General features: G+C 32.7%; 2 protein-coding genes across 2 annotated transcripts; both read right to left on the bottom strand.

Annotated features, from left to right (window-relative positions):
• Nucleotides 1-1,544: 1,544 nt before the first annotated feature.
• Nucleotides 1,545-13,361, bottom strand: LOC122289715 (peroxisomal acyl-coenzyme A oxidase 1-like). The gene is made up of 14 exons (XM_043096933.1): nt 13,068-13,361; nt 12,756-12,864; nt 12,535-12,596; nt 12,138-12,347; nt 11,509-11,596; nt 11,267-11,429; nt 9,632-9,830; nt 9,029-9,226; nt 7,708-7,839; nt 3,921-4,041; nt 3,321-3,431; nt 2,961-3,030; nt 2,133-2,316; nt 1,545-2,029 (listed from the first exon to the last, which is right to left on the bottom strand). Exons 1-14 carry the CDS (start codon nt 13,203-13,205, stop codon nt 1,820-1,822), a joined length of 1,995 nt encoding a protein of 664 aa, XP_042952867.1. The 5' UTR covers nt 13,206-13,361; the 3' UTR covers nt 1,545-1,819.
• A 4,353-nt stretch (nt 13,362-17,714) lies between these two features.
• On the bottom strand, nt 17,715-21,879 carry LOC122290356 (transcription factor KUA1-like). Its single transcript, XM_043097997.1, has 3 exons — nt 21,346-21,879; nt 18,996-19,204; nt 17,715-18,413 (listed from the first exon to the last, which is right to left on the bottom strand). Exons 1-3 carry the CDS (start codon nt 21,632-21,634, stop codon nt 17,916-17,918), a joined length of 996 nt encoding a protein of 331 aa, XP_042953931.1. The 5' UTR covers nt 21,635-21,879; the 3' UTR covers nt 17,715-17,915.
• Nucleotides 21,880-22,171: the final 292 nt, after the last annotated feature.

The raw sequence follows: 22,171 nt of genomic DNA, 5'->3' as shown, positions 1-22,171 counted from the left end.
AAATACAACTAATATATATATATATATATATACACATATATTTATGGAACAAAACATTCTCAGAGTGTTTGGACAAAGAGAAAAATGCATGAAGGTAGAAAAATCCAGGAAAATGCTACATACGTACGACATTAATATTCCTGTTGTTCCCTTACTGGTCAGGATCATACTATATCTATGGACGTTTTGGTGCATGTATCGTCCATATTAATACAGATGGCAGGCCAGCTCTAGCAAATGATTTTATTGTAACAATGTTAGATATGTGGAGGAAAATAGTTCAATGGAAGGGAGTTTGGTCCTACTTCTGTACAGTCGATCATGATTTTGATATTGAAATCTATCAAAATGTACTTGCGCTTCCTTTAGTTTAATGTTTATAGGAATTTCAATCATATTTTAAAATAGGATAAGTACAATTGCCACCAAACTTTGTAGGGTAATAAATAATTAGTAGATATAACCATTAAATGTAAGATTGCAGGCTTATATATAAAATAAATGTATATATTGATAAATGATATATATAAAATTATTATTTTTAATGATAAACTTCATTTTTTAAATAAAAAAAATACGAAATTTATACCTTAAAACTACCTACCCGTCCTGATCCATATATTTATATTTATATATTAGAAACCTAAGTGAAAAACGAAAACCTGTACCACTCACTGTCAGAGTATCTGCTAGGAATCGATCAATCAAAAGCATGGAACACCTAAAAAAAAGAAAAAAAATTAATTAATTTTTTCAAATCTCAAAACAATAATAATATTAAAAAATTATATTCTAATAATATTTTATTTAAATTTTATTTAAAATCATCTCATCTTACTATTTAAATAAGCCCGAATAATACTATACATCACACCATAATTCTACTTACATTTCGCTATATATGATATGACACGTTTATTATAATTTGATAATAAAAATATATATAATAAATGATCATTTAATAATGATAAATGTGTCATATCTTACTTAATAAAATATAAATAAAATAATAATATGACACATAAGATTTTCCGCTTTTATATTATATCTTTCTTCCAAATTATAACCAAGCAATGACCAGTGAATAAGCCACTTGTATAGAATCGGACTCGATCGATCTCAATATTCCGCAACTGTAAATTGAGACACAAGTTTGAGACCATTCGCGACCGACTGAATCTCAACCAAATTATTAGAGAATCATCTTACTGTTTACACCAAAACCTTCAGGCAATGATCACATTGTCCCGAATCCTATGTTTCATCGAACTTAACCATCAAGTCTAAACCAAGGGTCCTTCATATATGCCCCTCATGTTCATTGTCTCACAGGCATTCAGCCATTCTGCTGTAAAATATTTTTCAGAATGCCATCCAGTAGAACACTATACTCAGATAGCATCCATGGGGAATGAGGTGTGTTAGAATAATGACAGACATTTCAAGTATGGTCATTCATACCGGAGTGTCAAACTACTTTAAAGAGTGTGGCTTAAACGATCACACTGATAACACGTGTCAAGTAACTGTTAATAACAACAAAATTGTAATGTCATGAATTTCAAATATATTAAAGTTCTAATGCAAATCTGGAATGACAAGCATAAAAAGTGTACCAGACCAAAATCAACCATAAACAGAAGGGTCAACAAATACTGTGGGGGTGAAGCCATCAATAAGAGTATTGCCCCTTAATGGCAATTTTACCCGAAATATCCTCTTCTGGTGGTGATCATCCTAGTAGTTTTATTAACAATAGTAAAACCCATAAGTATATGTTCAAGTGTATGGAAAAATCTGCGTAACTGCCATATATTCTTCAAAGCCTTGCATTATGGAGCTGTTGCTTCAGCAGAGGTCGTATATATTCACCATAGCCATCAGGCACAACTGAGTCATTCAAAGGATCCTTCCATGCCTCCTCGTAGAGTTTTGGATACACATTACCATCATATCTCCCAAGAACCGACCCAAGATAATGGTCGGTGTAATTAAATGCATCAACAAGCGCAATTGCATTAGGACGGACCTAAGAATCCATGAATCAAATTAGTAATTAGAAGATAGCGGTTCCCTTTTTTTTTTTTTTGGCATGAGCAAGCAACAGAAAGGAAAGATTGTTTGGGACAAACCTGGGAATATAGAGATCTTAGCTGATCATTAGCAAGTGAAGCTTGCTTGGGAGTGATGCAGCCAGTTGAGAGAAAATCACCTACATGTTTGTGAAGAATAAATAAGGCATATATGTTGCAGAGGTTCTCCAACTGCTCTTTCACCCCCTTCCCAGGTATGTCTTGTTGCAGTTTCTCAATGAACCTGAAGTGGAAGATAGAAAAGAATCAAATTGAAATTTGCTTTAGCATTCACTGCTACTTTTCTACCATGAGAAATGAGATTAGCAGAAAACAAAGATTTTTCTTTTTATCGCCTCTTTTAAGCCGGTTGGTACATCGTAGCGCAGAGTGCTGCCATAAAAAATTATGCCCGGCTTGTGGGCTTCATAAAAAATTTCGAAATTATGAAGATTTTCTAAAAATGGAAAAATCTAAATTATTGTATGAGAAATTAATACATAAATAAACAAGAATCCTACCAAAAATTTTGTCAAAATCAAAATCAGAATCACTTCCAAACTTGAAACCAAATATTTACTAACAAGACAAGAATGAGCATAAATATATGATTTAAAAGAAAATAACTGATATTCTTCTTAATGATTTTGGAAAAAGTAACTGATATCCCATATCAATTTGGATTTGCACTACATGTTATGGTGCAACTGCATATAACTGGGGCTGGTCGGAGGCTGTTGAAGGGTACATGTTATTACCTGAAGGGTCCATTAATTGTGTCAAAAGGATTTCATGATTGAATCATACAGGATGTTCAATGTGAGAGGCACCACCGAGGAGCAAGTCCAATAAATATTTAATGGCTAGGATAATGTGGAAGAAACTTACTTTGAAACAACAATCAATTGGCAATGAGCAACTGCCGCCTCAACTAAGTCAGCTGAAAGTTCCAAAAAGCCTGAGGCGATTAAAAGAGTAAGCAGAAACACATTAGCTTATGAAGATGTTATACTTTGAGAAACTCTGAATTTAAGAAGCCAGAAGGAGCCATAGTTCCACAGTTTGAAGTATGGCAGAAAAACACATGCAAGAAGTTCAAAAGCACCTAGGATATATTTTATACAATGAGATGCTGATGTTTAAAGCAATCAGATTATGTTGGCCACGACAGATATATCTAGTCAAATAACAAAGTAGAGAGAGAGATGCATCTAGCATATAATTTAAGCAAGGCAGAATTAGGCATACCCTCTTCCGGATTTGCAAACTTGGCAAGGTTTTGAGCACGGGCAACAGACATTCTTGTGGACCTTGCTTCAAATGCTTCTAGTATTACACTAGGCTTTAACCAATCGTCAGCTGCAGGCCATTAAAAGGAACACAAATTACCAATCTATGCAGAGCTAGCACGCTAGCATCAGAAAGGGGCTCAGAAGTAATGCAAAGGATGCGGGTTTAGAGATCATTAACCACTGCCTCGACACAGTTAGAAAGAATGAGCACCTCCCACACTAGATGTTTAAAAGCAGTCTGATTAATGAATTGCTTCAACAACCATTAAAAGGAGAACCACCTATGAGACCAGACCAATTATTTGGTACTATTTTTTGATTTGTTATTTTTAATTCTGAGTTGCATATGCTATTTTGGAATGTTTTTTTAGAGGCCCCACCTCTTTCCCTTGGTAATGAAATATTTGTGAAGCTTAGGTTGTCAAATATAAATATATATATATATATATATAGAGAGAGAGAGAGAGTCAAGCTTGGTAGTGAAATAGACACGCATCAAGCCTACCATACCTGCTATAATAGAAAGTTTGATACAGTAGAGTGAAAAGAACATTACCTTTTTGAACAGTAGAGCGACATTGCATCAAGTGTTCGACTCTCCCCATATAAGCTGTTGTCCCAACAGGCTGCTTCCCAGACCCCAGCTGAGAAACAGTCTTCATAAGGAATCTTGCAACCTACAATAGGAGTTTTTTAGTAGAATGTCGGCACATTTAGGTCGAATCTTGAAGAACGCATCTACATAGGTCTGACAATGACCGACCCAGAGTGAGACCCAGTAACCTACCTAACAAATTCTGTGCATCAGCGGTAGGTAGGTCTACAAATATACACAGCATTTTTTGTCTTAACGTAGTAAATGTGGTGCATCAGATCAACCAAAGATGAGAAACTCCAGGTTTAAGCAGATACTGACCTAAGATTACCACTTTTAGCTCTTCTCACACAGTGGGACAGACATTGCACTGATCAGGGCGGGTAAGTCAAGGATTTAGTTATAACAAAGAAAAGGGGCAAATTGTCATTTAGATGGGTTATAAAAGCTAATAAGGGTGAACAAAGAAGATGGTAGTCATCACACAGCTACAACAGGAAATTGAATAGCAAAGTGATCTGACAACCAATACTCTACTATCAGCTGTGGCAAGTGGCAAGTGGCAAAACTCATGCTCTTTAATACTTTATGGCTCATTTTTGGGTACTTTTGTAGGTTCAAAGGAATATGGAACCAAAACACACCATAGAACCACTCAATTCCATGAGATGAAAAGTATTACTTCATCTGATTGGTCGAGATGGCAGTACTGAATCTGTAATTAGGATATGCCTTTTGCCTTTCTTAAATAAATCTTCGATTACTTGTAAAAAAAAGATGGAAGTATTGAAACCCCATTTGCAGATATCTTTCCCTTTTTTTACAACCCTTTTCACAACTTTGTTCTAAATCTGTTTTTTTTTTTTTTTTTTTTTTTTTTTCACAACCCTTTTCACACCTCATTCCTCTCACAGCAACCCTTATGTTTTCTCTCTCCCTCATGTTTGTTTCCTCTCAAACTCTTGATTGATCTATTTCTATCTCTAGCCAGCACCAAGCCCATAAAAGGAAACCAGTCACTCCCCAAAAATATTGGATTAGTGCTACAAAGTAATTAACTTGATCACAAATTAGGATTAGCATACGTTAACTAGTTATATATATTATTACTAAAGATAGTTCTTTGGAAGCCAATGTTCACGCATGCCGTTATATCTGCAAGCACCGGACCAAATTGGATTCAGTCCGGTCTGGTCCAATTTTCAAGGAACCGACTGAGTTCGGTCCGGTCCCAGTCCAGGCGTTTTTCATCTCAAACCGGATCAAATGAAAATTTAAAAAAAAAAAAAAATTATTTATATAATAGTTGTATATAATTTATTATATAATTATATATGGCATTAAAAAAGTACTAATAGTTTAATATAGACTGTAGTTATACTCATACTAAATCACTAGAACTAATACTTCAACAATAGCTATAGTGACCTATACTAATAGTCTACTATTAATACTAATATATTATTATATAATTTATATAGTTATATTAATCACTATAATTAATATAATTTAATTATATTATTTGTCTTTAATTCATTGCAGTTAGAATGTATTTAAGTGTTCTTATGTATACTCCCGGTGTACACGGCTTATGCCTATCTCATTCATTTCAATAATATTTATCTCTTACTTATCAAATAAAAAATTAATATAATTTAATTATCACTATACTTATATTTAATTAATATAATTATCACTATATTTAACTTATATAGTTCTACTAACCACTATAGTTAATACTTATATAGTTATACTAATCATAATAAGTTAATAACTAAATCACTAAAAATATAACCATATATATTTAGTATGAATGTATTATTATATTCTTTAATGTAGAACTGTAATATATATTATTAGTATATATTATTATATTATAAGAGTTATTGTATAAATATAATATAGAAATTATAATATACTAAATCACTATAATAGTATAACTAATACTAATATATAGCTATATAGTACACTTATACAGTTGTACTAATACTATTAGTCTATTATATAGTCTAAGACTCAATTCTAATATAGGCTATATAGCTATAACTAATACTAATATTTATATTAATACTAATAATGTAGAATATAGTTGTACTAACTAACTGATTCAACATAACTAATATTACTAATATAATACAGCTATACTAAATTACTAATAGTCTAATACTAATACAATCATATAGTTATACTAATCATAAATTCATAATAACTAAATTATTATAAGTCTATAACTATATATATTTAGTATCAATGTATTATTATATTCTTTAATGTATAACTATTAACTATAATATATAGTACTAGTATATATATTAATATATTAACATATTATAAATTATAATATATCATATATGTATAAATTTATAATAGTATTAGTATAGTTAACTTAATATGTAATATGTTAGTATTAAATCACTATAACTATATAGAGTATTATTAATAAGAGTATTACTATTATTACTATTACTTAATATGGTATTACATATAATATTACTATTATTACATATATTTATTAGTTATAGTAAATAAGTTAATAACTATTACTAATTTACTATATACCAATAGACTAATAGTATTAACGTATTACTAATATATATAATAGTATATTATATGTATATATATTAAATATATCACAATATAATTACATAAGTATTAAACAAAATTTCATTGGATATAAAAAATAAAAAATAAAAATAAAAAAGTCATAAGGTAGACCGAACAGACTGACCGGACCAGTCCGCAAAACCTCTTGGGATCTGACTGGACCGGACCGGACCAAACTCCTCCCTAGTACCAATGTAGTCAAGATGGATGTGCAAGCCACGGGCTAAGCGTGGTCCACCATAGTATTTTATCAGATCAGATTAGTGGTTCCCCTTGTGGCCACAGGATGTGGGACTGGTGCATAACCTTGCACACAAAGTTAAGTATGTTGGCCAGTCAGAACAGTCAGATAATTTAGATCAGCCAGACAAGTCAGTCAGTTTAGATAAGTCAAGCATGTCAGGGTTATGTGTACATTATGATGGATTTCTTACCGAGTCATCGACTCATTTTAGTTTCTTTTTATGTTTTTAAACTACCCCAGGTCAGAATATTTATAAAGATAGAACAGGACCTAATTCAAGGAGGTGTGACAGAGGCATAGATCATGTACAGAGATTTTAAGTAATGATTTTTATGACATGGACTTTGAGAAATGTTAATAAATGCTTTTGTGCACTCTCATTTATGATTTCAGTATTTTAATTAAAAAAATGACTAATTTATTATAAGGAATCTTTGTACCGCTTCCTTTAGAATAAAAAAATATTTCTAAGTCATGTTCAGTAGTAACACTTCAGCCCTCGTAATTTTCTAAAAAAATGACGTATTTCTTAACTTTGGGGAGCTGGGTTTTACAAGAAGGCCAACCAAATTGTCTTCTGCATGGTTTGATTATGGTTGTATAAAAACAAATGGCCAAGCACACTTGAAAAACTAAATTAACCAAGAAAATAAGAAAACATCAATTACATCCAGGAGCTCTCTATAAACAAGAATTCATCGTTAACCATTCTCACTATGATATCCTGGGTAAGCCTCAGTTTGCAAGTATTACCTACTACTGCAATATTTTTTTATAAGTACAGTTGCAATATTCAAAGCCAAACCTTCTTCACCACCAAAACAAACTAATTAATGACCCATAATTGCATATATATTTATGATACAATAGACAAAAAATGAGATATTCAGCTTCACAAACCTGTAAAAGCAGAACAATGTTGTCTCCTTCATATGTGCAGGCAGGAACATAAACTGCAAATAACTCAGGTAGCCCACTGCTACATAAATAACCATGGCCACCACACAATTTCCGACATTCTTCAATTCCATCCTGAAACCATAGTTGAGTTGAAAAATCACAAGAAGGATGTAATAACTAATCATGCATATGATTAACAAGAATTTTGAAATATAATGCTGTCACATCTTAATAAAATGCACATGCCTAGTTCTTGAAGGCATTCCCAAAAGGATGCATATTCAAAACACTTAGAGCCATACCAAATGATCCAATTTATCCAATTTGATTCAGTAAAAAAATCCTACCAACAGAAAATGAATAAGAACTGCAAGTATGCTCTACATTGCAAAAGTGATTGAACAAGGATTCTAAGGTATTTTGAGTGCTGCTGAGCTGGCAAAGTACAATCATTATTGCATGCCACACCATGTATATCCATATGTCATCTAGAATCTGACTTTAGAATGTCAATGTGAAGCCCTATGTGCAGATTTAAATGCACGAAAAATATGGTGTGATATCCCCATATGATCAGGATAAGAGTAGGTGGTGTATGGGATCTCACGTTGGTTAGGAATGAGAAGTTCTTGCTATTTATAAGGTTCCAATGGGGCTCCAATTATATCATTGACTAGTCATTTTGGAGTATAAGTCATGTGGTTTAAGTCTTCTATTAGAGCGTTACAAATGGTATCAGAGCTTATGCCAATCAGAAATGTGGGACTTGAGCTGTGCCACTTACAACGAACAAGCCCGACAAGGACGTCGGAAATTTAAAATGGAAATATTGTGATACCCCATATGATAAGGATAAGGTAGAAGGTGTATGGGATCCCACAATGCTTGGGAAGGAGAAGTTCTTGCTCAGGTTCTAATGGGGCTCCAATTGTATCATTGACTAGCCCTTTTGGAGTATAGACCATATGATTTGGGTCTTTCATTCAAGAGTTACATATGGCCTTCAGTCTACAAAATCATGATTTGGGTGGGGACTTGGTTTTCTAGAATCATTACCAAGTTATGAGATTTGGCTCATCAAATCTATAGTACATAGGTTTGGCTTAAAAGAATAAGTGCCAAGTGTGACCACAACTCCACCATCCCAGTTTCAGTTTAGTTCATATTAAGACTCATTAACTCCATTGTTCACTGCAAGATTCTATGTGTATGTGTGTGAGAGAGAGATAGAGAGAAACAGAGAGAGGGATTTAATCAAAACTGGACAGTGATTGATGTATTTAAGATAAGCAAGGTGCTGGGATCAGTAATTGTCACGTACAGCAGTTGCAGTTGTAGTCAAAGACTTCAAACCGGCAGTGCATGCATGAGCCTCAGGTAATGTTGAGAAATCATTGGCTTGCAATCTTTGGGTCACATCCGTATACAGCCATTTTAACCACTCACCAACAAATCTGAAAGCATAAGCAGAAGCCAGCAAAGGGAAGAGTCTGCTTTGCTGAGTTTTGTAATCAATCACCTGAAGGCAAATGTGGCAAAGGCATAAGAGACGTTCATTCAAGAAAAAGTGAGTTTTTGGTAAAAGTTAAGTATGTCCTGGCCATCCCATCATCATTCTGAGTGGTCATAAATGCTACCTAAATACAGTATAAGCACAGAGTCATCCAATCGTGAATGTTGCACAATCTAGATTGATATAATGTTCAGAGGAAAAAAAAAAATATAGCAATAACACCATACTAATGATCATAAAAATTACCCAAATTCCTAACCAGGGATCATCCAGCTAAGAGATAAAACTGTAAACACCAGATTACCAACAACATTTATGAAGTGCAAGCTACCTCAGCACATATTTTATCAATAGCATGTCCCATACGGTAAGAATACTGATACTTTTAAAACAGAAAAAGGTTTACCATACCTGGGTCTCAACGCCACCATTCTGCGAACCAAACTGCCTACGAACAGCACTATACCTAGTGGCAATACAAACTGCCCGCGATAAAGCACAGGAAGCATCAGCTACAATTGTTTGTCTTACATAGACCATGGTACCATAAACAAGCTGCCGTGGAACATTGGATTGCACAAATTTTCCTTCTCTAGTAACCTGTGAAACCCTGGCACATTTGAACAAGCTTCAGAACAGCTCTCACATCTTCTTTTTTTTTAAAAAAAAAAAGCCCTCCTATCTGTCCATGCAAATGACAAGAAATCTGTGAAGTACAAACTTTTATTACATTGTTGAAAATGGGGACTTGAGGGGAAGGCCACTCATTTTCAAGTTATTCTACACAAGGACAACCATGGCACTCCAGGAAAGGAGGCTTTAATGCTATCATAAGACATAATGAGAGAGTGGGGGGCTTGAATGAGCGGCTAATCTAGATGGACTCTCTGGATGTTTAGTCCATTTATTTTTTAAACAAGTTCAAGATTCTTTGTGAGCTGCTTTATTAATTTTTTCTTTTCTCATAATAATCAATAAACTATATTTCTTTTTGTAAGTTTATGTTAATCATTAACTAGTTGATAGTCTTTAAGATTATAAACCATTCAAATTAGTTAGATGAACTAAACTTTCTTCATGATTTTTGTAATGACATTTAAACTCACCATGGCAGGAGCCTTTGAACCTGCCCCTGGGGAATAAACCCCCTCATACATGATCCCACTCACTAAAACTGTGTATTGGGTAATCTAAGAGAACTCCTACTGTGGAATCGAATCTAGAATGTCTGAGTCTATAACTCATCTCAAATCCACCTTATGACTACTAGACTGCACAGTGATGAGTTCATTGTGAGATTTTAATTTCATAAAATCTGACTCACCAATATTGTATATGTAACAAATCATATCAGTTTTAGATCACGGAATAGACTATGTATGGTATATCTTATGACATTATCTATCAATTTAGATAATTCCATTTCAAATCTATAACAATATATTTTATATTCTGCAATATAAACAGATACACAAACACACTCATACATAGATACCCAATATAAGTAGATAAAATTGTTTCAATGAGTTAGATAAACTCATGTTCACAAGGATTCAAGTTGCCTCTATCACATTAGAAAGATGAATTCTACTAATCTTTTAAATGCTTAGTATATTCTCAGAACTAATTTGTTAGGTATGCTAGCTCATCTTTTAACTGCTTTTCTAATAAATTTAGGTTCCAAATCAATTATTTAATTAAAGAAATGAAACCCAAAGTCGAATTTCTATGAATCAGGCTCGAAATGTTCATGAACAAATCAATTTGTATACACCCTAATTCCCACTGTAACTCTGGTGCACATAAAACAAGCACTTCATTTTATAGTACTAAGATTAGGATGGACCCTCCATTTGGTTTATGCAGACCGTGAATATCCTCATTTTATAATCTTGGCGATGAAAACTAAAGGGGTTGAGTTGGCAACAATGAACATGCTAACAGCTGCCGATCAGGAGGGCTCTTTAGAGTATTTGCTCAAGAAAAAAATTTACTTAAAAGCAACTGAGAGAGAGAGAGAGAGGTGTGTGTATAAAACAAAGTAACCTCATCAACATTTGATCCCTTGGGATGCGAACATGATCAAATCTTAAAACACCATTGTCCATGGTGTTATATGCTCCACTTCCAAATTTCATTCCAATATCACCAACAGTTATTCCAGGAAGAGGTAAGTGATCATCCAAACTCCGCAGCTGGACAATAAAACCTACAAATGGAATTTATCATGGTTATTACAGAACGGAAAATTTTACATGCTATCAGTTTTGGACGGGTTTGGTGGTTACCATGCACACCGTAGTCCTGACCAGCAGTAATAAGACGTCCATACACAATAGCATGTGTGGAAACTTTACCCAATCCACCAGGCCACCACTATTCACAAAAAAGATAGACATAATAAGAACTTTTTCTAGGAAGTTCAAACGAGGGGAACCCCAAGGGGTTGGCCCAAGTGGTGAAGGCCTTGGTCTTGAGGTCTCATTCCCTTCAAGGTCCAAGCTTCAACACCTCATGGGTGCAAACAATCCTTTGGGGCCACACCCCCTGGTGAAAAGCCAGCAATTTAATCAGTTCCATGTAGGGAAACTTCCGAGAGTGCGGTGCACGGGACCGGGGTTTATTCTGCAGGGGTGGGTCCAAAGGGCCCTGCCTTGGAGAGGTTCCCCGACATAAAAAAAAAAAAGTTCAAACGAGGGGGCAAAAAGAACACGTGTTTTTTAAGTACCCTTTCAAAGCACTATGCACATAGAAGACCGATCGATAAAGAGATAAGAACCCTCACTGGATTATGCTTAGGAGTACTATTATAAAATGAAATTAAGATGAACTTAAGGAGCAGCTCTATGCTTCGTGATATTTGTTATAAATATTTCATGGAAAGAAAATCAGGTAGCTCATTGTACATTCTACTCACCTTACTTGAAGTCAATGTAGGACTATGAATAATGAACTCATCCGTTTGGGGATCGAATGTCGCAGTTGTTTCAAGCCCTTGAACGTTGGACCCATGACCAAGCTCAGTTTGTGCATAGCAACCAATTATTTGCATCTTGTATGCCAACGGCAACCACTTCTGTTGCTGCTCCTCAGTTCCTTGCCCCTTAATAGCTGGTACAAACATGCCCTATAGAGAAATATACGAAGAAAGGAAATATTGGAAGCAAAACCTTTGTGTAATATAATCTTCGAAGGAAACATGACTAGGCTTAGGCACATACAAAGTTCTAAGAGCTAAAATTACACCCAACTTGACCATGTCAGTGATTTCTTTTTTCCACGTATATATCATCAAGACAAGGAATAGAGCATACCCAGTGAAGATCCGTAAAAGCAGGTTCATCCACATAAAACCTTAACTTAGATGCCTCTTCCTCTGTAATGATAAACTTTCCAATGTGAATTACACAAGAAAAATGAAACTCCATAAAGATATTCGAACATGGTCAAATGTAGAAAAGGATTTTCAAAAAATAAAAAATATAGAACTGAAGGAAAATAACGTAACGAAGGAGAAATCAGGTGGGGGACATACCAGAAAGACGAAGCTCAATGATCCGTTTCCATGCATAAGTCGCTTTTCTCAACGTGTTTTTAAATAAATCCTTTCTACTTAGCATAGCCCTGTTATCTTTTCGAAAGGCCTAAAAGGAGAAAAAATATCAAATTAAACATTTTACAAATCAAAAGATTTCAAACATATTGGTGTTCACAAACTAAAGGATTTACAAATTGACAGATGAAAACAAAAGATCAAGTTTCTTGTCCGTCTCCTAGATTGTCTAGCAGTACAGAACCAAATTGGGCGAAAAGAAGAACAAAAACACTGGAAGTAGAAAAAAATGACCGGATCGCTGGCGACGAGGCGAGAAATACGATCGGAGAGCTCCAAGGTGTGGCGAGAACCGGCCCAGACGACCTTCATCTCCTCCACATCGAAACGAGCCTTGCTCCTCTCGGTCGCCAGATGATCAACACCCGCCATTTCGAAACAGCCCAAAATTCACACACAAACAAACACAAATGTAAACCCAAAAATCTAATCTTTCAGAACAATTTCAGCTATGAATCTCAGAGAACGTCTTCAATAGCTCTATTTCAGCTAGATTAATAACGATAGTATATCCCCTCTTTGTAACCTCATTTTCAACGTTGATGTAATTAATTAATTTTTTTTTAAATATTTAAATATTAACATATTTGGACTGCCCATTCAGCTATGATCTGTATAATTAGGATAAGGACTTGTTGCCAACCAGTACCGAAGGCTGTCCACCGTTACATCGTGTTTCCCGATAAAAAATAAATAATACTCATTTTTCACGTGACATATTTAATAAAATAAAATATTAACTCACTAAAATTCATGTCTACTTAACATCAGAAAAAATAATAATAATACTTTTCATCAAAATAGAAAAAGTCTCTTTAAAAAATTTTATAAAATTAAATTTATAAATTAACATAATTTTATATAATATTTTAAATTTTTATGATAATAAAATAATTATATAATCCGACAATTACTAAACAAATTATGTTATTTTATAAATATATTTTTATAAAATTTATTTGTAACTAAAATATTTTTTATAAAATAAAATATTAAGTTTATAAAAATAAAAAGTTAAATGAATATGCTAAATTTTTTATATTATTTTTTATAATAAATTTGTTTTAAAATCTAATATATAAACTGGTGAGTTAATAAATTTATATTTTTAACAAACAACTTCATTAATTAGGGGTGTATAGGAATAGATTGAATCGGCCAGCAAGTGGTAGAAATTTTATAAACAGAAATGATTTGTGCAGTCGGGAAATGCAGTCGGCGTGCAGTCGGCTATAAAAAAAAAATTAATACAGGATCTACATGAAAAAAAAAAAATATTTTTATAGCTTTTTATAATTCATGCAGGTCCCCTTGAATATAAAATAATTTTTTTATAATTTTTTTTTATTCATTCCGTACAGCCGACTGCACGCCGACTGCGTTTCCCGACTGCATGTAGCAAAGCCCTTTTATAAAACCAATATCTGTCGGTTCAGTTTCGCCAAAGTGGTTGGTATAATATATTTTTTAAATAAAATAATGTCGTATTTGAGTAAAATGACGTTATTTTATACATATTATTTAAAAAAAATTAAAATAAAATGACATAAAATTAAGATTTGAAATTGGTTATACAAAATTAAAAAATTCATCCCATCTCATTTTAACTCATTATTATAATTTTTTTAAATTTTTATATAAAATATAATAAATAATTTTATTTTTTTCAAATTTTAATACAAAATTAATATTATAAAATTATATTATAATAATATTTTATTTATTATTATTTAAAACATCTCGTCCCATTTCAACTTATCTATATAATCGAACGGACCTAAACCACTCATCTCTCTCCTCTTCTCCCTGTTTCATTTCTCTTTCACTTTCTTTCTCATTCCTCCTTCTCTATCAACGCACCTCGCCCCTCTCTCTCATCCTGATATCATCACACCTCCCATATCTCTCTCTTCATCATGATGTGGGCACGACAGTAGCGTAGTGCGGCACAATGTTCTCTCTCATCGCGACGTTTTTTCCATTTTCTTTCTCATCACGCCACCGATAAACCGACTAGATTTATGCATAATAAACCAACGTTGTCGGTTTTCTTCCATTTCACCGATCGATTTAAAAATGTTTATCTCTTATAGGTTCGGCGTAGCTATCGATTTTCACTCCTTGACATTAATAAAAGAAGTACTGCATTTATTTCTTTAGCACCTTTTTTTTTTTTAAGCAAATAGCACAAATATTGTTTAGGTAAAAAGTACGAATTGTCCATTTTTTTGTTATTTTTTTCATTGGTTTCTCGGGATTTTTTATTTTGCCCTCACCAATAGAGTTGACATTATAATAAGGATCGTTTGATTTTCAATATTTTTATTGCAAATTTTCAAAAATTATAATTAAATATCTCTTATTCTACTCTAATTAAAATTTATTTATACACAATTATATAATGTACTATTAATATCACCTGTCTAACTAATTAAACATAGAAACTTTTACTTGTTTAAATTGAGAGGTGATCTTACCTCATTTCATCTTATTTTATCATTACAATTTTTTCAAATTCTCACATAAAATATAATAAACAATTCAACTTTTTTAAATTTCAATTCAAATTTTTTAAATCTCAAAATAATAATAATAATATTTTATTTAACTTTTATTTTTTTTATCTAAGATCATCTTATTTTTTAAAGATAATGATACACTTACCACTCTTTTACTACTATTTTATCATTTGTAATGTGTTTTTTTTTTATCATTTTTTAAGTATTTTTTTAACATCTTTAACTATTAAAAAAAAATTTTAAAAATATATAATTTTAGTGATAGTCACTTACTTAATTATTAAATAAAAAAATATTTAAAAATTAAAAAAAATAGTAAAATAATAATAAAATAGTAATAAAGCTATCATTATTCATTTTTTTATCTAAGCTGAAATTTAAAAGTGGCAAGAGTTGACCAAATTGACTCCTTTTGATTGCTAAGCGAGGATGGAAGAGGTCCTATCTTCCTCTCCTTATTTTAAAATTATTTTATATTTTTATTAATATTAATTTATTCATATTTAAAATTTAAATTAACATTATTTTTAATAAAATTTATTTTTTTTATTAATCACACTAAATTAATATAAATATTAATATTTAATTGTATTTATAACTAACTTTTTTTTCTTTTATTATTTTTATAATAAAGTGACCCATGGGACACTTTGTGTTGACTTTGCCATTACAAATGCCAGCCAAATTGGACCAAACGGCTCACAACTTTCACGCGAGAATTAAATGAGCTTTTATTAACGGAGAAAAAACTTGGAAGGGAACTGCTTGCAGGTCGTACCGCCAGCTTGATGTGCAGGCCCACCGCCAGTGTACTTTATGATTTTTTATTTTTATTTTTTTAAACTTTTTTTAACACTATTAAATATTAAAAAATAAATATATAACTTTATCAATAATCATTTCTCTAACTATTAAATAAATAAAATAATTAAAATAATCAAACAATAAATTTAAAGAACTCCGATTTTGCATTAACACGAATACTAAGTATATAATCAATAAATTTATAATAATAAATATTATATTATTATTATATAAGAGGGTGGAGAATTTCAATTTTAGATTTTTTATTTAAAAAATCGAATTATTTACTATCAGGCTCTTAAAATAATAAATGTTATTATTAAATGGTTTATATATATAATATAAGAGGGTGGAGAATTTCGAATTTAAATTTTTTATTTAGAAAATTGGATAATTTGCCATCAAACTCTTAAAATAATAAATATTATCATTGAATGGTATAGATTTCAACATTAATTATAATAAGATTCATATATTTCAATTTACACCTATATATTTCTGAATTATAAAAAATATCTTCAACATAAAATTGTAAAAAATTCGAGTGGATTTGTCTGAATAGTCGCATGCCACGTCTTACATACTTTTCAACGAGTTTGAAACAGACCCAATTACCATTAATTAAAATAAAGCTCACCCAATAATAATAATATTGTTAAAAAAACTTCGAGCTTATCCCGTTTGTCAAATTAAGTGCATTAGCAATAGACTCAATAAAATTTAAATTTGACCAATATTTAATTTAAAAGCATAAAAAAGAGTTGTTGTTAGACTCAATAAAACTACAATAATTTTAACTTTAATTAGTTTCACTGATCAAATTTGTTAAGCTTCGACTGCTAGCCAAATATTATTTTGGCATAAAAAAATTCATTCTTCCTCTTGCTTTTTTATTCTTTCTTATTGCATTTCCTAGTTTCTATTTCTTAAATATATTTAATTATTTGCGTAGCTTTTTACTTTAATTTACATCTATATTATATTTGAAAAAATATGACCGTTATAAAAAAATACCGTTAAAAAATTTTATCTGGTAGAATAATATGAACGTTATAAAATTAATGTTTAATTTTTTTAATAACGAATAAATATTCGAATTACAATTAGAATTAATATAAATGAAAATGTCAAAATCAATATTTTTGTAGAATAATGATATATTTATTGAGTTTGTTATTTAGTATTGTTGAAAAGTGACTAGCTAAATTTATAAAAGTGAATTTTCTAAATAAATTTTGACCAAACTTTATTGAACCCACTACTAGTACTCTAAAAGGCTTAAAAAATGGGCAAAATATTGATAATATTGATCAGTTAGCATAATAAAAGATTTGAGATTTTAACTTATTTATAATTGTAATGAATTTAAGTAATTTATTTCCATAATGATTTATAAAATACACAACTCTTCATAAAATTAACGAGCAAAATAATATTTCTTCTTGAAGGTGGAACTGGAAGTGAATTGGACCACAAAGTGCTCAAACTCTTCCAGCCCCAGAAAATGACCTATTAGCATTAGTGAGGATCATTTCATGTTTTTTTTAAAAGGAGATAATTCTTCTAAATTCTTTTAGAGCTAAGAAATTAACTAAGTTAATTAGCATACATACAACAACCTTATTAAGGTGATCCCAGGAGCAAAAATAACTAAAAATACCAAACTACATATTATTATTCTTGTACTAACAGTACCTTGTGGAGCCAACCCAGCATTGAGCAAACATTAGAATCTGGAACTCAGAAAAGCTACTGCTCATCAAACTGCATGGATAGGGCTGCTGCTTGAATTAATGCTTGAACTGCCAGAGCCCGGATTTGCATGAAAAGCAGACTGCCTAGAGGACCCTTCAACCAGTTTCAGTGAAAGAGAAGATGAACCGGCAGATTCTCCTATGCTCAGTTTCGACATGCCAACAAGCTCATCTACATTGATTGGGCTCTTTGAATGTACTGCAGTTGGCTTGAGAACCTCATGTGTCTCCTTCTTAGTTTCCTCTGTGGTGTATCCCGACCAGAATGGTAAGGAAAATGGGAAGATTGGTGAGAAATAAGCAGGATATACCACTGGGTAGGAAGGTTGTGAGCTATCAGGCTTAGGAGGAACAGAATCTCCATCAGTGGAGTTGATTGACTCCATTGATTCACATTCTTCGTCCAAAGCAGGAGTGGTAGGCAATGGAGGATTGCACTGTGTTTCAGCCTGTGATTGGTTGGCAGATAAGAAGTCGCAAGGTACCATCTGAGTTTCAACTGACTGGAGAAATATTAATAGCAAACATATAAGATAGCAGAAGAAGGGAGAAAAATAAGAACTACTTCTAAACACTTATTAAGCTTTCATGCATCCACGAGCAAAAGTAGGGGGAGGAATCGCATGTCAAGTGGGTATCATAAGAAAAAAGGCAAAAGATGTCTCCAGTTACCGTAAAATAGGACAATCGCACAAAAACTCGACTAGAGAACCATAATTTTGACAAGCCTTAACAACAAAATTATCCCATAGTCAGAGGAAAGGGGTAGACTTCTCCCAATCGGGAGTGGAACCATTTAAAATTGACCCATACCTGTAATATGCATGACCGTGCTGTTTTGGTTCTCTATTTCAATGCATGAAGGTTGCAAAAACCCAATCAAAATTATATGCCGGTAACAAATGACAGACCATATCAGACAATGTTAGGTTCAGGCATATAGAAGCTTCAGGCAATTCTTTTTTCTTTTCTTTTTTTTCTCTCTTATTCTCCTTCTCCTTATTTTTTCATGTTGATTGTGTCTGTGTGTGAACGTGTGTATGGTAAATTAGCTCATTACATCTAATGAAAAGAAAGGTACTAACTTCATCTGCTATAATATCAAACAGGCTGGAACGTCTCTTTCGCCTAGATACATTTGTTTGCCTGATGAAATATTTTTGAGCATGGCTGGCCACCTGAGTCGGTGTCCTTGATACAACATAATTGCGAGATATTCCACGCCAATCGCCTTTGCCAAGCTTCTGCAGTCCAAGTAAAAACATCCTATGTTCCTCTTCAGTCCATGGAATGCCTGCAGAACCAATCATTAGCCATTTCAGCGACAAACAGGACATGAATGGTACAATTACCCATAGATTTAAGATTAAAGGCATCAAATGAGGTCACAGTTCAATAACATGTAAGCTTCTTTCACACTGTATTTTAATGTCTTATAGATGTCAGGAATATACAGATAATATTTATTGAATCAATAACTGAAAAGTATTATGCCTCCTTCCTTGTATTTAAAGAAATGGATTTCTCCTTTCTGCTCTTCTCTCTAACAATTCGAACTTGAGACACATTATTGCTCAAACCATATAAAGAGCAATCATTTAAGTTCGAGCTAGCCTTTTGAAAGAACTAACATGAGGCTTCAAAGCTTAGTTAATTGGAGTATATGGGTGGTTTAGACGTGTCTCTGAAAATTGGATGGTTTAAATGTGTCAAAATTTACTTAGTTGTACTGTACAAGAGTTATTTGGAGTATATGGGTTATTAAATCATGGTGATATGCCCAAACCCAAATAGCAAATTGATTCATTAATACAAACCCTTTGGTAGAGCTCACCCTTGAAAACCAGTTGGTAATGGGAGGGTGCCCAAGAACGTTATAAATTTAATTAACCTTACACTTAAGCTATGTGAGACCCTTGGATTGTAGCATGCCGCTGCATTCCAAAACTAATGTTCACATTGGCTCACTCTATCGTTACTGATCCAATGGTAGCTTTTCTTTCTCCTTGGCGACTCTACTCACATACCGTTATTCAATGACTTGGCATTTTTTGCTTACACATTTCCAAGACATTTTAATCAAGCCTCTAAGTTGGAGTTGACCCCTTCGAGACCTAACCACAAACCCAAAACTCATTTGATTCTGTACTCAATAAGTTATACCCAATCCCATACTCAATGTGGTAGTTGGCTCCAATACCAAAATATACAAACCCTTCAGTAGCACCACTCTTGAAAACCAACTTCCAAGGAGATGGTGCCCAATAGCTTTAATATAAACATGGTTAAATTTGCACTTAAACTATGTGGGACACTTGGATTGTAACATTTACATTGGACATTCCAAACTTAAAGAAACAAATCGTCGAAACTACTGTAGTCAGGACAAAATAGAACAAAAATAAAGAGAGTTACAAAAAATGCATTGTCTGTTAATTAAGCAGCGCCCTTAACGCGATCAAGATTTTCATTTCTTTCTTTAGAACAATTTGTATTTCCCTACCTCTTATATTTACGCCCAGTTTGGATAGCAAAGTCCTCCAAACTCATCCCATATCGTTTCATCTCATCCCATATCGTTTCATCTCATCCCATTTCATTTCAATATCCAAATACCACAAACAATTTTCAATTTCAAATATTCAACTTTTTTATTAATCGTTACCGATTACAACTTTTTCAAACTTCCAAACAAAACACAAAAATAATTCAATTTTTTCAAATCCCAAAACAAAAATTATATTAAAAAATTATATTCTAATAATATTTTAACATTATAATATTTTTATTCAATTTTTTCCCTCTCATTTTTTAAAATCCCATAAAATATATTAACTCAAACTATTTTACCACTATTCACAAATTATTTCACTACTATTTACAAATCATCTCATATCATCTCACTATCCAAACGAGACAATGAAATTTTTATGACAGAGAAAACTAGAAGAAAATAAAGTTGTTTTTCCCTGCATCTTGATACGACTTTGAAAACGGAACTTCATGGCCTTGTGCTACACCGGTGTGCTTCCCTAAACTCCATAGCTTCCAAAAGTAAACTAAACTTTAACACGGCAATTTTTTTTTTACATCATATTTAAAATTATTGTAAATTAAAGCTCAGATCATATTAGTTATGACCAAAGCTCGGATCATATGCTTTTCTTTTCCAGTTTATGATCATTGGCTATTAAACTCAATTCAAATTCTAGAAGCAAAGAAATCCGAACTACCAGGGGTTGGCTTTTCTTTGAAGAAAAAAACACCATACCCAATCCATCAGTTTCAACAGCACAACCTTACCGTAATTCTCAATTATTTCCTCACAGAGGCTAACCACAACCATGCAAAAACCATAAGTTGGATAAAAACATTAAGAAACAAATTCCATAATATTCAATGAAATTAAAAGCAAATAAAAAAAAAATCCCAAACCTTTCTTTCTTTCGCGGCAGCTCGAGGACGAGCCCGGCACGAAGTCTTCGGAGGCGTACCCCTCCGCAGCGGCATCGTGGTCCGGAGTCTCGCAAGGTGATCCCGGAGTGTTTGACCCTGCATGGTTGATGCCCGAACCCAACCCGGCATAGTGACTCAGATTTCCCATGCTGGCGCTCTTCCGGATAGACCCGTCGGTCAACCGGACCCCGAACAGCTTGACCCCGCGGTTCGGGCACGTCCGGGAGTTGTGCCCATTGTGGCTGCAATGCGAACACTTCCGAGTCATAGCGATTTGAATCGGATCAGGCTGGATGTGGATGGATTGGGATAGGAAACTGGGAACGGATGCCTGCGGCGATTATACGAATCGGATCCAATGGGATCCGAACAAAATTATCCGAGAAAGCCAGCGGTCGGGAGCTTCGGACCCTTCTTGTTTTTTAGCGTTACAACCTTTGTGAGAACTTCGCAGAAGGGAGAGAAGAAAATGGAACGCTATCCATATAGGTATACAAAATGATATAATCGCGTGTCCGTATGGAACTGTAGTCTATATTTATGATATCTCTAATTAAAAAGCCTTTTTTAATTCTCTGATATCATTAATAATAGAAACAATAAATATCGTCATGAATTAAAACATGTGTTTTTTTTTACAAGTTGAGAATATTGTCTTTAAAACATAAAACAAAAAAAAACTTATAATTTTCTCACGTTGTTTATCTTATATAAAAATGTAAAATGATTTCTACAATTTTAGAGTGTAAACTGTAAAGCACACTTTCTTAAAAAAAAATTGAATAAATTTAAAATTTACATCAAA

Source organism: Carya illinoinensis, chromosome 12, assembly GCF_018687715.1.
Source record: "Carya illinoinensis cultivar Pawnee chromosome 12, C.illinoinensisPawnee_v1, whole genome shotgun sequence".
Taxonomy (NCBI): Eukaryota; Viridiplantae; Streptophyta; class Magnoliopsida; order Fagales; family Juglandaceae; genus Carya; species Carya illinoinensis.
This window is presented reverse-complemented; position numbering and strand designations above follow the sequence as displayed.

What these genes read in the sequence shown, in the direction of transcription:
- LOC122289715 (XM_043096933.1), bottom strand. Translation starts at nt 13,205, where the DNA reads ATGGCGGGTGTTGATCATCTGGCGACCGAGAGGAGCAAGGCTCGTTTC. An exon ending in GCCTCGTCGCCAGCGATCCG is followed by an intron (nt 12,865 to 13,067) that starts GTCATTTTTTTC and finishes TTCTCCTTTTAG; the next exon opens with GCCTTTCGAAAAGATAACAG. An exon ending in TCGCTCTACTGTTCAAAAAG is followed by an intron (nt 3,432 to 3,920) that starts GTAATGTTCTTT and finishes AATGGCCTGCAG; the next exon opens with CTGACGATTGGTTAAAGCCT.
- LOC122290356 (XM_043097997.1), bottom strand. Translation starts at nt 21,634, where the DNA reads ATGACTCGGAAGTGTTCGCATTGCAGCCACAATGGGCACAACTCCCGG. An exon ending in CTGCCGCGAAAGAAAGAAAG is followed by an intron (nt 19,205 to 21,345) that starts GTTTGGGATTTT and finishes TTGGTTCTGCAG; the next exon opens with GCATTCCATGGACTGAAGAG. An exon ending in TTGATATTATAGCAGATGAA is followed by an intron (nt 18,414 to 18,995) that starts GTTAGTACCTTT and finishes ATATTTCTCCAG; the next exon opens with TCAGTTGAAACTCAGATGGT.